Genomic DNA, 15,932 nt, shown 5'->3' with positions numbered 1-15,932 from the left:
GGTTGGGCTTAGATGTTTTATCTGTGGTTATGCCAACTGTTGCACAAGGATGTGATTTATCTATTTTTCATTTTATCTCTTATGTATGTTCTACTTAACTATGATCACGTACATTCATAGCCTCTGCTCAACACCATTAAACCTGTTATGCATTTCTTTACTGTTGCAGGGCACCAGACAGCAAAGATTTTTGGAGAGAGAGCCTCTAAATTTTATACAAGAAGCATTAGGACTTGCACATATTACCCCCATTTTTATGTTTTTAAAAATCATCATTGTATATAATGTGAAAAACACCAGGAGTGGTGATCCTAAATGTTGTGTTGGTTCTCCTTTTAAGTTGGGAGCACAGGTGGAACTAGTGACTAGTCTGGGGGCCCTGTATTATGATTACTAGCAGACAGTACTCAGTTCTTCCTTGTACCTTCTACATAGGATCCGAGAGAGGGAATGGTCTTTCAATCCTGTTGTCATTATCTCCATCTGCTTTCAAGACTCCTGGTTTGTCTTTTTAACGAGCTGGCCACTAGGTGGAGTGAGAGGTCAGTGCCAGTCTCCTTCAATCAGATGATTTTTATGATGTATAATCCCACCCTGTCACTTCACGCAAGACATCTACATACATGGTATGCAGCCCGATAGAGACAAGTGTGCTCTTGCTCATTCTTCAGACCCACCACTGAGGTGATGCAATCCCCTCAGACGTGATGCAATCCCCTCAGACGTGATGCTTCACTACTCACTTCTCCGCTGAGGCCCTGTACCCTTCTGACTGTCTGTGACATTTGCCTGGGGGGAGAACAAAACACTGTGTATCCAAACCCACCCTCTCTCTAATCAGCTGATCAGCTGTTGAGATGGAGCAGAGAACAGGAGGACGCCAGAAGAGGATGTGAAGAGCTATGATCTGCCATTGGGTTTCTTTCCTCCTCCATACATCCTTCTGTTTTTGCCGTTGTTCTCTTGCTGAAATCTTTCAAGCTCTCAATAGATGAGTTTCTTCCAGTGTCTCCTTTGATCTCTCTTTGTTCTTGCTTGACTGTCTTTTCTGACTCTCCGTGTTGTATTACGCCCCGCTTCTCGTCTTCTCTCACTTCATTCTGTCTACAATCTTTTTTCCCCATTGACTTGCTCTCTCCCTTCTTTTTCTCCCCCTCCTTGACAGTCGAGCAGATCTGAATAATTCACTTTGATGAACAGGACTGCAGAGTATGCATGCCTTGTGTATTAGCATATGTATTTGCCTCAACCCATATGGGGTGCTCATTCACTTTAAAAGTGCGCCACATGTCTGTTTAGTTTGTATATGTGGTTCTACATATTGGTTCGGATCCACAGTTGTGTGCCTGTTGCCTTAGCAGGGTGTCACTATCCTGTCCTCCCCACAACTCACCTTATTTGTCAGAAGTGGTTTGATCTCAGTCAGCTGTACATCCTGCAGCTCATCCATCTTCTTGTCTCGTCACTGTAAACCACTCTGTCCAAAAAAGAAAAAGAGAAATCATTATACTTACTAATCATAAGCATCAGCAGTTAAAAAAAACAAGCATAAGCACATTGCATAAGACACAACTGTTGGCACAAATTTCTATATCCTTAAAATTAATGAATAAAGTTCTTCAGAACTGGAGGATGTCTGGATTCATATCTGAATCATGCTTGATGGTGGTTTGGTTGCTGCAACTATAAACTTTTATTATTTTTAGATGTTTTATTGGATAGGAACAACTGAAGAGAGACAGGAAAGGGAGAAGAGACATGCAGCAAAGGTCCCCAGGCTGGAATCAAACCTGGGCCGCTGTGGTAAGGACTCAGCCTCAGTACATGGTGAGCTACTGGGCGCCCCAACAAATATCCTTTTTTATTATAATAAATTATTTATAATTAATATGTTGAATGAAGAATGTTGTGCCGACCTAAAGTCGCTCTGATGCTAACAAGACTGTCATGCTAACCTGAATTTTCTGTTTATTTCAATAAAATTCAATGTGACTCATTTTATTAGTAGGTTTCATGGTATAATCAATGATTTATAAAAATTAAATTGGCTTTTGCTGGGGGTGAGGCATGAGTTCTTTTCAGCCTTTCAAAGGGGGACATAACAGAGAGCCACTTTATAAATGTCCCAAAATAACCCAAAGCTATTCACTTCACGATGATATGTAACATCAGCAAATTGTTTGGCAGTTCTGCTTGATAAATGACTTAAACGACTGATTGACTAACCAGGTAGTCTACTAATCCTTTCAGTACCAGGTGTAGTTTATGGAACAGTACAAGAGCAGGCTGGGATGTTTTCTCTATCAGTTCTCAGGGAAAGGTCACACTTCCAGTCCACACAGATGGTATGCAAACATGCCCACACACAAAGATGGATCAGGCCAGGTTTAACAAAAAGCTCTAAAGCCCACCTCATTTGTTTCCCCCTTGAAGCCAGCCGTTTGTCCCTGCACATAATCACTGAACAAGAACACCAAGACAAAAATGTCCCCCTCCCCCACTTTCCCTGAAATGGTACCTCTTAGGTTGAGCCTGTTTGCACAAGGTGAGGACAGGAAGTGGTATTGAATTACCTGGCTGTGCCCAGGAGAGGGGCTCATGTTGCACATACAGCAACAGCAGATGGAGCCTCTGCCTCTTCTAGGTCAAAGCTTACAACTGGAAGACAAAGCCAAACCTGCCAGCCCCGCACCACTAACAGGCCTGATACAGAAATATTGCATGTATCAGAACATATGCAAATAATGCTAACAGATACACAAGAAACAAGGGCAAACATAATTGGGCAGAGGACAAGCCAACTGGAAGAGCGGCTGAAATCACTTCCTAAGTCGGCACCAACCACCCTGGAACGACCTTGAAATGCTGCAATCAGGGTTGGTTAGAGATTCTACCAGCGAACTAACAGCGGGAGGTACCAGCAATGATGACATCGCGCCAGAACAGGCAGCTGCCTGTTGATGAACGAATCAAGTCGGGGGTCATCCTGCTCTGGCTCCAGACTGCACCTTGCTTGAGAGAAACCAGGGAAGCAGAAGGGTACAAGCGAGCACAATCCCCAAATTACATAAAACAGTCGAGGAAAAAAAGGAGTGAAAACATGCCCGGCAAAATCCCTGCTGACAAATCCGGCTCAATGTTGGAACTAAATAATATTTAGACAAGTGACCAAGGAAAAAAGAAAAACAAATACTCTGCATGCTTGAGCGGATTGACCGTATTGGCCGGATCAATCCAATACTTCCTCAGGCTGTCACAAAAAGTGGGATGGAGGCAAAAGCCGCTTTAATTGTAGCCAGCTAGCTGGGTAATCAAGGCGTGAAGGGAGACGGGGTCAGGGTGAGCTTAAACAAACTGACAGTGTGACAGGGTGGCTTTCACAGCCCAACCCCACTGACCTCTTATACTGGGTTATCTGGGCACCTAACTGCCATCTTTCCCCGACCATCATCCTGTGCTTCTTCCTTTGTTGTCCACCTGAACGAAAGACGTGTCCCCCGGGGGCTCAAGCAGATCTCAGACCCCCTTAACCCCACATCAACTCACCAGAAAGAACACCAGATCCCATTTAGCAACATCCTCCACGGCTGCCGCCCTTTCCTACCTCCTCCTTGCCTGCTCCACCGTTCAGCATGTGCAGCTGTTGCCATAGAGACAAAGCTGGTTGCCGATGTTTATTCTGAGCTGGGCTAGCCTCGAGGGACAGATGTTAGGCAAGGAGACATTGGGAATAGATACTGCTAGAAATGAGATGAATTGATGAAGTGAAGCTCATAACACGTGCTTTCAGCAGCGTTTACCCCGACAACACGGGGACTCGAGGAACCACGCAGACAATCCAGATATGACAGCAAAGCAGAAAATCAGTAGTCCCTCCTGTCCCAGATGACAGGAGGGAAATTAAATTTGCAATCTGAGCAGCTTTCGGGCTTTGTGACATATTCCCACCATGCCATTAATGTGGATGAGGATGGGGGAAGGTTTGGGAGAGCTGATGATGTAGAACAAGTCCCTCGAGCCTCGACGGCAGGAGTGTCTGTTGTGCCAGATCACTCTCACAATGCCAGAATCTTGTTTTACTCAGCTCTTCCGCTTGCAGATGAGTAACACACAAATTACATGCTGGTTCTCTCACACATGATTTCCTTCATCTGTTCTTCAAGTCCACTTCCCTGCACAGCATGTAGTCACCAGCAGGGCCTCATCTCAGCGCTAAATATCATGCCACGCAGCAAGAGACAAGGGGCTGCGCTGAGTGAACAAACGACAGCTGAAACAAATCGTGCCAGAGGAAAACCACATGAGGCCCTTTCCACGCAGCAATGGTCAGCCTTCTCTATAGCCTAGTGACAGCGCTGCCTCTAGGAGCCTGGGAGGTTTTCAATTCTGTCACATTTACTTAATTAAAAAACAGCAAAGACATGTTGAAATCTGTCAGTTTAATAAATGGATAAGCTTATTTAGCATTCCTCCCTCTCTTCTTTTTTCTGTTGGCAAGCACAGCTGTCTACCTCACACATATCCTCTCATCTCTAAAGGAGAGAGAGGACATGCCTTTACCTTAACACTGAGGCGCAGGCGCCAGAATGAATGCATGAGTGGACGCAGGCGTGTGCCAAAACACCTATTGTAAATATCTTTGCCAACAAAAAGCTGTAGCTGCCATGTCAGCAGACGGCGCTGAGTGATCGACAAACACATCCTCTGCTCTTCCTCCCTCCCTCACACGTCCTCCTCATCCTCCACTTTGTGCACTCTCTCCCTGTCTTTGTCTATCCATCTCCATCTCACCTTGGGCGGTCAGGAAGTCAAGGCAGGCTGCATGATGGACGACAGAAAGCCCAGCTGTGACGCTGACCCCTCTCTTTAGCCCCTTCAATTAGGCCTCTTTCCTCGTCGTCACCACGGCAACCGTGACTTCAGATTTACTCGTTGCCATCATTATTCACGTCATAGCCGTGCTTCGACTCCGACCTCTTTGGCTTTAGGATGACCAAAGTGAATATTACCATGGTGACCTCATATTAACCTACCTCTGGGTCAGCCACCAGGCGTATTGCCATGGCGATATAAAGCAAAAATCCTTAATTGTCCACACGTTGTCACCATCTGCAGCGAGGAGACTTTTACAACAAAGATGGTGGGGAGGGGTTTGTGGTGGACAGTTGTGTGACAGCCTTTTGTTAAACTCAATCTGCCACATAAGTGTGACATTCAAGGGCTTAAGCTTGATTTTGATGTAGAAAAATTCAAATGTGTCTCTTCTAGTGCATTGGCTCCAACTTCAACAGACTTTATTGGAGCTGTCAACTACGGATAAAATGATAAACTACGGTAAAATTCGCAACGGTTGGTATTACTCTTTCAATACTGTTCGGCGTTAACTGTAGTCAGCAACAGTATCCCAGACGCGCAGGTGCAGCATGCAACATGGGTTTGTTTTGGGTCAATGAAAACATGGCGGACGGTAGTGACAGCCTATTCTTCAGAGGACTAAGTCTGAAATGTGGTCGTATTTTATAAGAGCGCTGAGGGAAACAATGTGAAACGGGGCGACACTTGAATCTTCATGACCACCACCCACTACTTTATAGCAAATGTAGGATAAGTAATGTAGGGGATGTCTAACTGTCTGTCTAACTTGTTAAATGCTTGTAAACTTAGTATTACCTACTCTTGTAAAAACACTACACGCTGTTCGGCTGCTGTATGCATCCTGTGTCTGAGGACTCTATTCGCCCACTGCACATGATAACATGTTATGTAGTTTAATCACCTAACCAGCATATTTTGTTCATTTAAAATCATTCAATTGTCAATTGTTTATAAAAGTGTTCTAACAGGAGAAATGCTGTAGCTGTATTTGGGGGCGTCATTGTAGCTCGGAAAGCGCGACACACTGAACACGGTGTGTTCCTTCAGATTCACGCCGTGTTGAAGTAAATGTTTCATCATGTTGAAGCTGCTTCATTCCAAATATCCTTACTGCAAGTGTTGCATTTTGCTGTGTTGTTATGTTTTTTAGTGAAGCTAAGCCAAACTTGAGTGTTTGCTGCGGTCCGCCATGGTCCAGGAATGTAAACAGAAATACTCTATTCTCGCATGCTTTGTTGACGTACTGCGTAACAAATGACGCGACGTTAGGTCCACAGCAGGTCCTGGCAGATAAGTGCAACCTTTATGGACTGTAAAATGCTCACTGCAGTTCAATTGGAAAACGCGACTAAAATAGAAAAGTTATGGAAACGATAAGCAGAATAGAAATGCACGTGTCTTAATGAATACACAGTTCTTGGACATTAACACCGGTTCCTTACGTGGAACCAGTTCTTGATACCCAACCGTAATCTTTGCATTTACTTTGTAAACAAAAAGTACAAAGTGCTGAAAATTATATTTCTGTTTTTTTCAATATAAATCTTTGTGAAATGGTTTCAGTGTATCAGTACTTTTTGAACATTTTCAGCACATTTTAACAACATCACGATAATACTGATAACCATGATGATATGGATCATATGGATTTTCATACTGTTTGATCTCTACTGTCAACCAGGAGGAGCAGCCTGATAACCCTTTATAATCCAATCAAAATGTCTCAGTTACAGAGTAAAGAGAGCCTCTACAATCATAGTAAATATGTGTTTTAGTGTTTTAACCCATCGCATAGATTACCAATTTATTAATTCAAAAACATTATGGTTTATTTATTCTATTTACTTTAATCTCAAATACCCCTTGATGGATGTTTTCTGTGGTATGCAAAAGGTGTTCTTGCTTGAAAGCAGTCAAAACGTTGCATACATTCAGATGAATGTTTTGGTTCTGTGGTAGTTCAAACAGTTTCCACCACTTTTGAAAAAGTAGCAATTTGATATTTTTAAAAGTAGACAAAACCATGTACATTCTGTTGACTTACAGTAAAGGAATACGACCACGAATTATGAAATTATGTGGTAGCCTAGTTTTCCCAAGGAGACAAAACAATAACTTAACTACAGATTCACACATAGAAAAAACAGCAGTGATGCTTTATACCTCCTCGACATCACAGCCACACTGACACCACATTATGACTCTAGCTGCCCAGCCTCTGCATGACGTGGTGAAGGTTCAGACGGAGCATTGTTGGTGTGTCCCAATTCCTGGGCTGGGTCCTCCAAAGTCTGTATTTCTAGACTGAACATGTCACTGTTAGACCCTAAGAAGAAAGGAGCATGTTGAGACTTCAAAGCCCCCGACGGGCACACTTTAATGCGCTGCATCCATCAGAAGATCCAGCACTTGATTTGGGACACAGCTTTTGACAATTACCTATTCATTTCCATACAGAGGAAGTAGTGTCAGCTGCCTGTCTGCTTTCTCTTGGAGCCAAATTATGCTAATGACAGTTCCTATTACAGAGGAAAACAAGCACGTCTGTCCTCAACTGCAGCCTCAGCCTTCAATGAGCACTTCACTCGGCTTCACATCACAACAGAAAATAGGCCAGCACAAATTCCAGAGATACTTCCCTCCTGCCAACAGCCTAACTTCAATGTCCGCCCTTCTTTATGTGCAACAGTGTTTTGCTGTCAGGGCTACAAACAAGCGGAAACAACTTATCCCTGCACAGTCACCAGCGTGGTGACGCCTTGCTCTTAGACTGGGAGACTTCTCTGTCCAGGGGAACATCACTACAAATGTCTTTCCCCTCCAACTTTTCGTAACCAGCCTGTGTTTACTGTTCCCAGTCTGTGGAAGCGCCAATCCTGTGGGAGTAAAGCTAATGGACTGTGACAAGGCTCAGTTCCAGATTATTGCTCTAACCCCGGCCATTTGGTAAGAGAATTAGAAGAGGAAAATCCATTTGTTTGGCGTTTCACCCCCTACCCGATTCTCAGATAAATAACAACCTGGGTGATAGAAAGACTAGTTAAATTTTATTCAGTTTCATTCTACTCTGAAGGCAAGGGAGGGACTGATTTGGAGTTCGCTCCTTTTGTTTTCCATGATGGAAAAGCTGACCAAGCACAGAACAGCACCCTGCTGATACTGTCAGCAAACACGCGCTGATGAATGAGCCAGGAGACCAGCGCACATTCACATGCACACACACTCACGCGCATAGCTCCCCATGCTTCACATCTACTTAATTAAATGACAGCTTGCTCTCCCGAGGCTCCATCATCCTCCTTACAGCTTATATGAGAATGATGGAGCCTTATTCCATTCTCTTTTTTTTCTGACACTATTACAAAAACCATGATGAGACGCCTCTCTGTTGTGTTTTTTCTGTCGTGTTTCCATCAAGGTGGTGCCCAAATCTGGTTTTAAAACTAAACTGAAAGTTTAAGTAGCTTTGAGGCATGATCCTGTAAGTTGATATAATTGGTGTGTACACACAGATACATCCAGATGACCACTGAATAAAATACAAAGTAAAAATAATGTCTCATTGGTTGCAGACAAAAAGGGAATGTTTAATAAGCAACTCATTCTGCCAGAGGAGCTATTTTAAGACTTTAAAGAGTTAATATGAGAAACAAATCTTCCTCCTCGAATACCGACCTCCTTCTTTGATCCTTCCAGGATTAAAAAGGTCTAATAAATGCTAAATACTGCATTACTATAATTGACTCATCGCCTCTTTAGAAAAGCCGACTCACTCAGTCACTAACACGTTAATATCCTGAGCCAACCATAATTCAAAATGCAAGTGATAAAATTGTTGTAGAGGTTGTACTTGGATGGGACATGGGATATTACACACTCAGGGACAATATTGCGAGTGCTGCTGTGAAACACACGCACACACAGCCACCCAACAGCATTTGTGCGTGGGAGGAGATTAATGACCTTGTCTTCTGGGTCGTGATATGTATTCATAGCGCACACGTCTTTGTCTCTTTAAAACCTGTATCAACTAAAATGAATCTTTTTTTTCAAAGGAAATCCATCACTTGAATTTTTCTGTGTGGGTCTGTGAGGAAAATCCTGGTTCATCAGTAAAAAAAAATCATTGGCACGCAGCAGCCACTGCACTGACCTGCCTGCACACAGACACACACAGTCTCAGACAAGTAAAAACACAGTATACATCCACCCAAAGTATAACATACTGTGCACACTCATACACATCTAAATGGCCACTGAGTGCAAGACCCCTCTCATTACTCTCTGAGGGCTTTTAAAGAATTACAATTTTCCTTGAGCGGCCACTTTATCTGCTAATGGTCTTCTGAGATTAAAGAGCAGCATCTGGCTGTACTGATTTAAAACCACATATCTATGGGCATCATGCTTCACTTCTTACGTGAAAAGGCACAGCACACAGTCTCAGAGGATAACCACATGGTTTCCCAAAATTATAACTAAACTAAAACTAAATTTACTCCACTAATACACACCCTAAGACCAACAGCAATATTTTCCACCGGTGAAGGGATGTTTCGGACCAGTAAACTGGGAACTTAGTTTTTCCATTAGGCCTGTATCCAACAATGACGTGTATGTAGCAGTTCTGAATTTTGAATGTGTGTGATATGTAAGGCCTTGAGTATGTGAGCGAGGGCAGCCCTCCGATGTTCCATTTATTTTGGTCTTCATGGCATGCTTTAAGGAGTGGTCCCCACACCAAGTGAGTAAGTTTAGTTCAATGTGTTTTGACTGTTAGAAGTGCTCGTGTCCTCTAGCCACCCAACCCCTCCTTCCCTTGTATAGAACTATAAACTGGACAATTAAATTAAATGTAATGACATCCATAATCTCTCAATTTCCTAAATGTACTCTTTTGCAGTGTGTCTGAATACCATATAACTGAGCTGAGAATGACTACGACACAGGTGTTCTCCCTTATTTTGCCCGATTGGACTTGTTCTCTGGACATTATGGGTATTTATGGATCTTGCTTGATTGACATCTACTGGACCATCCTGTTGGTTGAGGACCTCGGGCTCTTGTTTTATGGAGGTTAAATTAATGTAATATTCTCCTATTCGGTAGGATAACTAACACTGTAACCATTTTTATAGCACACGGAGACCTCAGGTAACTCCCCACATAGCTCCACCCCAACTTCAACCTGAGCAGAGGTCTAATTAGCCAAAGTGAAAACACCTGTGTAGGTGTGACAGGCCCTTAACTGTCACATCTGTAAGTAATCAGATATCAGAAATGAGCCAGTGGCAATATACAATACATTCACGCTGTGCTTGCCACACACACACAAATTATGTTTATTTTATTTTATTATCAGCTTTCCTTTTGACTCCACATAATGTGCCTTGCAGGGAAGGCACTGCTACAGCTTATGCTTGCAAACGATGATACATAGCCTAATAAGAGAACGGCAGCCATTTAGATAGCTGTAGCTACATGACACACATCATCAATAAATCAATACGCGTTAGCATAGACAGGTCTCACACAAAGGAAGGTATGGAGGGAGGTAAAAGGAAGAAATATATATATATATCACATCACTACTAAGAGGCAAAAGAGTCTTGATAAATCTCCTGTGATAGGTCAGAGAGAGGTGTGAGCCCAGCTGAACGAGTCCCTCCTGGTATCTGGCTATAAATAATACTGAATGGCCAGGCCTATCTGCCCTGCACTCAGTGCTGCTAACAGGGTACCTGCCCCTACTCTGCCACGCTAGGCTAGCTGCCGCTCAGTCTGTGGGGATTTCGTCTGCCATGCTCACTTAAGCAGAGAGCATAGAGAAAGACCAAGTGTGAGAGGGATGCTATGTGTACGTGTGTGTGTCCTCTGTCTTGGCTGGCTGATATGAGCAGAACAGCGGAGTCCTACTGGAGGCTCAGCAGGATCTGCAGACGGCGGTCAGACTGGCCGAAGGGCAGCTGCGGAGGCAGCAACGAGCCCATCTGTGTAGCCCAGCCACTAACACACACACACACACACACACACACACACAGAAGCTCTCACAAGCTCACACACACCCGCAGAATCAGTTCAACAAGCTGGATGGAAACATTGGAAACTGCTTCCATAAAATATTAACACAGCACAGAGACCTGAGAGCTTTTCTGTCCAGAGATAGTAAGGACCTCTGCCTGCCTTTGAGTCAGAACATATCTCTGTGTGTTTCAGTGTATGAATCAGCGCTAAGAAGCCTGTTGCCTCACAGGAACACAGCCTCGGCTAATAGAGTTATCTGTGTGGTCAGCTTGGCTGTCACAATGACTGATTACTGACAACTCAATCTCCCATAGAAACACAGAGGTGGCTACGCCGGCGCCTTCCCTCACAAACGCTCCCCGCAGTGGTTGGCGGTGTCCTTGGCAACCACGGAGGAGGCGCCTGAGCCACCCTCAGTTCAGCTGGTGGTGCCGAAATCGAATGACCTTTTTCACCATCATTTTCATAAAGTCATTCTCCTCTCATCACGACAAACAATGCAGCGTGGAACGCTTCACCAGTCAGCTTCCACATGGCTCTCGGGATGCTCAAGAAGTTGTTCTCGACATTCAATGAAGGCATCAAATGGGTCATAAAAAAGCCTTTCTCTTCCTTGTATGTATCAACAGTGTGTAACATGTAGCCAAAGGGCACACACACACACACTCACCATGGCCCCAGTCTCCCCAGCGTTCGATGACTGGGACTTTATGTATCATCTTTGTTCTTTGCAGGAGCACAGCCTGAGGGGGAGGATCTTCAAACCACCCGGGCACTGTATCTGCCATTTGCTCGGTCACAATAACCACTGAAGTACTTCATTGTCCTGGGTGTTCTCTAGACCATTAATGCAAGTATGAAATACTTGGGCATGAAATGTTTTGCGACACTGTAAATAGAGCTGCGTGGTACTTCCATGAAATCCACGTGCACACCTGTGAGAAATGTATCTACTATGGCAAACTGAGTCTCAGTGGAGAGCTCTTTCTTTGCAGAGTGGAAATATTTTCTCTTACTTAAAGGAACAAGCAAGATCTATAGAAGACAATGTTTAGAGAAACTAAAAGACAAGAGGAAAGTCAGGGTGATAATGTTACCGCAAACATTATTTGCAGGCGTATAAGGGGAGGTGCTTAAAATATATGCTCCTAATTGAACAGTGAAGGACAGTCCAGGGCTTCCAGAGGTCCAGTTTGGCATGTGTCCAACACTTTGGATCAACAAGCTTACCACCTGTGCTCTGCCTCTCTTCATTGCCACCTGCTGATTTTATTGCTAATACTGATAAAGAAAATGGAGACAGGCGGAGTCTTACCTCCAGCAGGGGTGTGATACAGCAGATAACGACGTCTGAAAGAAAGTGTGGACACTGCTGCTCACTCACACGAGCCTGCTAGTGACCGTCTCTGGTGTTTGGTCATTCATTTGTTTGCTTTAAGTGTATTCTGTCCCTGCAGTATAGACTGGAGGAGCATGGATAGCTGTTTGCATATGCTGTTTGGCTGGGGTCAAGGGAAATTTAAGAAGCTAACCTGGAATGGAGGTGTGTATGCATCAGCTTTTTTTTTTTGGTCTGAAAGCCTGAAGCTGCTGTGCAGAGCTTGCGCTGTAACTCTAGGGCCTGGTACAGCTTAAATTACAGGTGCGGTTCAGTTACAAAAACACAGCAGCAGCACCAGAGCTCCAGGAGATAGGGTCAGACTGACAAACAGACACACAATATGGTGTGGACATTATTCTGGTGGCAATGATCTTTTTCAAAAATCCTGTCTTGGTACAAGATGACTGAAAAGCAATAGCAAAACATGGCACGGAGAGATGTGCTGTTAACATCTGAGGCATTTACAATTATGAGAAAAGTTCCTTGTAAATGTCTTGCGCGGGTTATTTTTTGGCCTGCAGGGAAAACCAAGAGCCACAGTAATGCTGAGGTGAGAGTGAATACAAGGCAGACTGACTGTCAGCACAGTGGCTTAATTACTGTATCCGTCTCTCCAGTGAGCCTCACTATTCCCTGACGTTCATCCCTGGCATTCCTGCAAGAAATCCTCTTCCACACTAGAGCATTTCTCACTTTTATGTACTCAGTAATCTCTGTAATAAATTATGTGTATGTTGTAATCCATGCTGAAATGCACCTTAATAGTGTCATTTTTCGATGCTGACGTCTTAAAATGACTTGATATTATTCACTTAGGGTATTAATACAATATAAAGTACCGTATTCATGCACTACACTGCCTTTGTTTTCACTCTGAATGCTCAGGTACATTTGTTTTCATTTCTCTGAGCACTCTTGGAAGGTGGACTCGATATGAATAAAAGCTAACAGCTTTAAAACAAAGCATTGGAATAAAGCACACAAACCTATTGTAAATGATTCAAAGCAGCCTAGAGAGACCAGATGAACACATTTCCTGGAGATTTCAAGATCTCAAGGGCAACGTGTGGCTCAATAAACAACTTTCGACACTCCCCTCAGTTAGGCACTGGGCTTTCACTGTAATCATCAACCAGGAGCGGACTGCTCCCAATGATATGACAATAAACTTCAAACAAAAGAGCGGTTTACAGATCAGCGTACAGAAAGAATCTTTCTATTTATGGTTTGTTATCTATTGGCTTTTCCAGTCTTTAAGGACAATGTTGTGAGTGACAACACAAGCCCGGTTGTTGTTTGTACTGTAAGCTCCATTCGAGCCTTACTGACCATGTGACACTGGTGAGGGCATTTGAGGGAGATAGAACACCTGAATTTAACCCCACCACCATGAAACTCTAACATTCTAAAATGTAAACTATTAATTACCAGAATTAAGGCTTCAATATACAGACAGTGTATATTGTGGTTTTAACGACCTTGTACTTCATCGTATTTTTACATATCCTATAACTACAATTACTTTAATATCCTCATTGTTGCTAACAGTTTTACTGGGAAAAGGTAGAACACTGTCCTTTTAAAATATATCCTAAGATGAGAAGATTATCTTTAGTAAGGGGAAAACACCTGATGCCCAGCCTGTTACACTATCCCACCTGTGTGACCTTCACATGGCCACCAGTGACATTGTCATCCATCACGTGGTGCCAGAATGTTGGTAACACCTGCAGCTACGTCGTTGTGATTGATGTGATTGATAATGACGGATCTGCCAAGACAAGACCGGGACAGTGTTTGGAAAATGTGCGGAATAAAGATTAATATACAGTGACAGCGTGTGGCACGACGGCATGCCACACATTGCTTTGGGCCTTTGTAGCTAGCGTCCTGTTCAAAGTCCAAGACAAAACGAAATCCTTTATAAAATCATATCACTATTCCTCTAAATAAACCTTTATGTACAACTTTTATTTTATTACACTCAACAATGAGTTTATAACCTAAAACTGGTATCACTATATATATATATATATATATATATATATATATATATATATATATATATATATATATATATATATATATATAACGTTACACGCACACACAGGTATTCCTTCTTACATGTATTCTTACAGGGATTTCAGTTAATTAACTTTAAGTTTAAGTTATTACTGTGTCACTGTATTAAATTCATCAAGCTGTAATGTTTCAGCTAACATTTCTTTAGTTGTTTTAGCTCGGTCATTTACGATGTAACGCATCGTGACAGGCCTCATTTTATAATAAATAGCTAAAACCTAAGTTATTATTGGGCAGTTAATAAAGTAACAGAAAACACGCAACTACCAATACGCACTGCACTGACTAAATAAAGATACGGTATGAAAAGACGCCGTTGTGTCGCATCCCTGTTGAGAGGAGCGGCAATGAACTCAATTCAATTGAGCTGCAGTTCTTTTTAACTGACCGCTTCGCTCGCGCTCACTGAAGTACAAGCGTTGGTGTTTTAACGTGTGTTATAGTACTACAAGGTTTCGTTGTTGTTCTAACGACTGCCACCATTCCTCTTAACAAAAGATGAGCAATATAAGACAGCGGCGTGAACAGGTTGGGAAATCCAGAGCGAGCGGAGATAATCTCCTGAGGCATCGGGCACATCTGTAATGGAAACGTTAAATGGGATAAAAGCTAATGCGGAAACACGGATGTCAAGACTTACCTTATCGGTAAAATAAGTGTCCGGCGGGTTCCAGCCAATTCCTCTCCGAGTAACCTTATATTGTTGAATATCAACAGTAATGTGAATGTTTAAGTATACAGTAACGTTGCTGCGCTGCCGCTTCCTCTGCCTCAACTAGTATTTCGATGTGACTGTGGGCGGATCTACACGCTGCGTCGAAGACACCGCGCACGAGCCAATGGGAGGAGGCGGGACGCACCACAGACAGGAGGAGGGAGCAGGAAGTCTCACTCTGCTCACAAAGACGGGACTCCGAGGCACGGAGAAACAAAATGCGTAGGTCTCACACGGAAAATGTATTTTAACTGCACCCGCAAACAAACGCCACGTTTTATGCTGGTTACCGTTTCCAACTTTATTTTAGCTGTGAGCCAAAGCTGCTTCAGTGGGTACAACGGCGCATGACTGTGAGTAAACGCCCACTTGTGATGATAGAGAGGTGAGGTAATAGCATTTATTTAGTGATTTTTGTATAAAGGGAATTTCTGTCTTTTTAACATAGTCCATTTTTTGGTAAAAGTCCAGCGCCCTCGAAACTAAGAGATCAACATGATGGCTTGACACTGTAAGTTCTTCGTGGGCATTATAGTATCATTTTGCCTTGCTCTGTCATCACATGATGCTGTCTCCAAATTTGGAGATTAACCGATTAGAATTCCCATCAATTTTCAATCCGATTATGTAACCGCACAAATCAGCTATGCAATAAAAAACACATCTAAACACATCAAAGTACGCACGCAATGTCGTTTTTTGACGTGCCCCCCCCCCCCCCAGAAAAGTCCCTCTTGTTCATACAGCTCCCCAAACTGCAGCTGCCCACTGCCACCAGTGCTGCTTTCATGTCATGAGCAGCTCCTCTGTAGAGTTGGACGCCAAATGCCTTGCTCATAGGCTCTATAGCTCTGG

General features: G+C 43.3%; 1 protein-coding gene across 2 annotated transcripts in view; it reads right to left on the bottom strand.

Moving 5' to 3' along the window:
• ndrg3a (ndrg family member 3a) overlaps nucleotides 1-15,159 on the bottom strand; it is a 32,700-nt gene extending 17,541 nt beyond the window's left edge. The window contains exons 1-3 of one of the 2 annotated variants that reach the window (XM_046075508.1): nucleotides 15,003-15,145; nucleotides 2,574-2,703; nucleotides 1,394-1,477 (exon numbers count right to left, since the gene is read on the bottom strand). In XM_046075508.1, coding sequence (XP_045931464.1) covers nucleotides 1,394-1,450 — 57 coding nt within the window. In that variant the 5' untranslated portion in view covers nucleotides 1,451-1,477; nucleotides 2,574-2,703; nucleotides 15,003-15,145. Of the gene's footprint in view, nucleotides 1-1,393; nucleotides 1,478-2,573; nucleotides 2,704-15,002 lie in introns of both variants that reach the window. The other variant, XM_046075507.1, reaches the window with a different exon arrangement.
• Nucleotides 15,160-15,932: the final 773 nt, after the last annotated feature.

This window comes from Micropterus dolomieu, linkage group LG18 (assembly GCF_021292245.1).
Source record: "Micropterus dolomieu isolate WLL.071019.BEF.003 ecotype Adirondacks linkage group LG18, ASM2129224v1, whole genome shotgun sequence".
Taxonomy (NCBI): domain Eukaryota; kingdom Metazoa; phylum Chordata; class Actinopteri; order Centrarchiformes; family Centrarchidae; genus Micropterus; species Micropterus dolomieu.
Note: the sequence above shows the minus strand (reverse complement) of the source record. Positions and strands in the feature narration are given on the sequence as shown.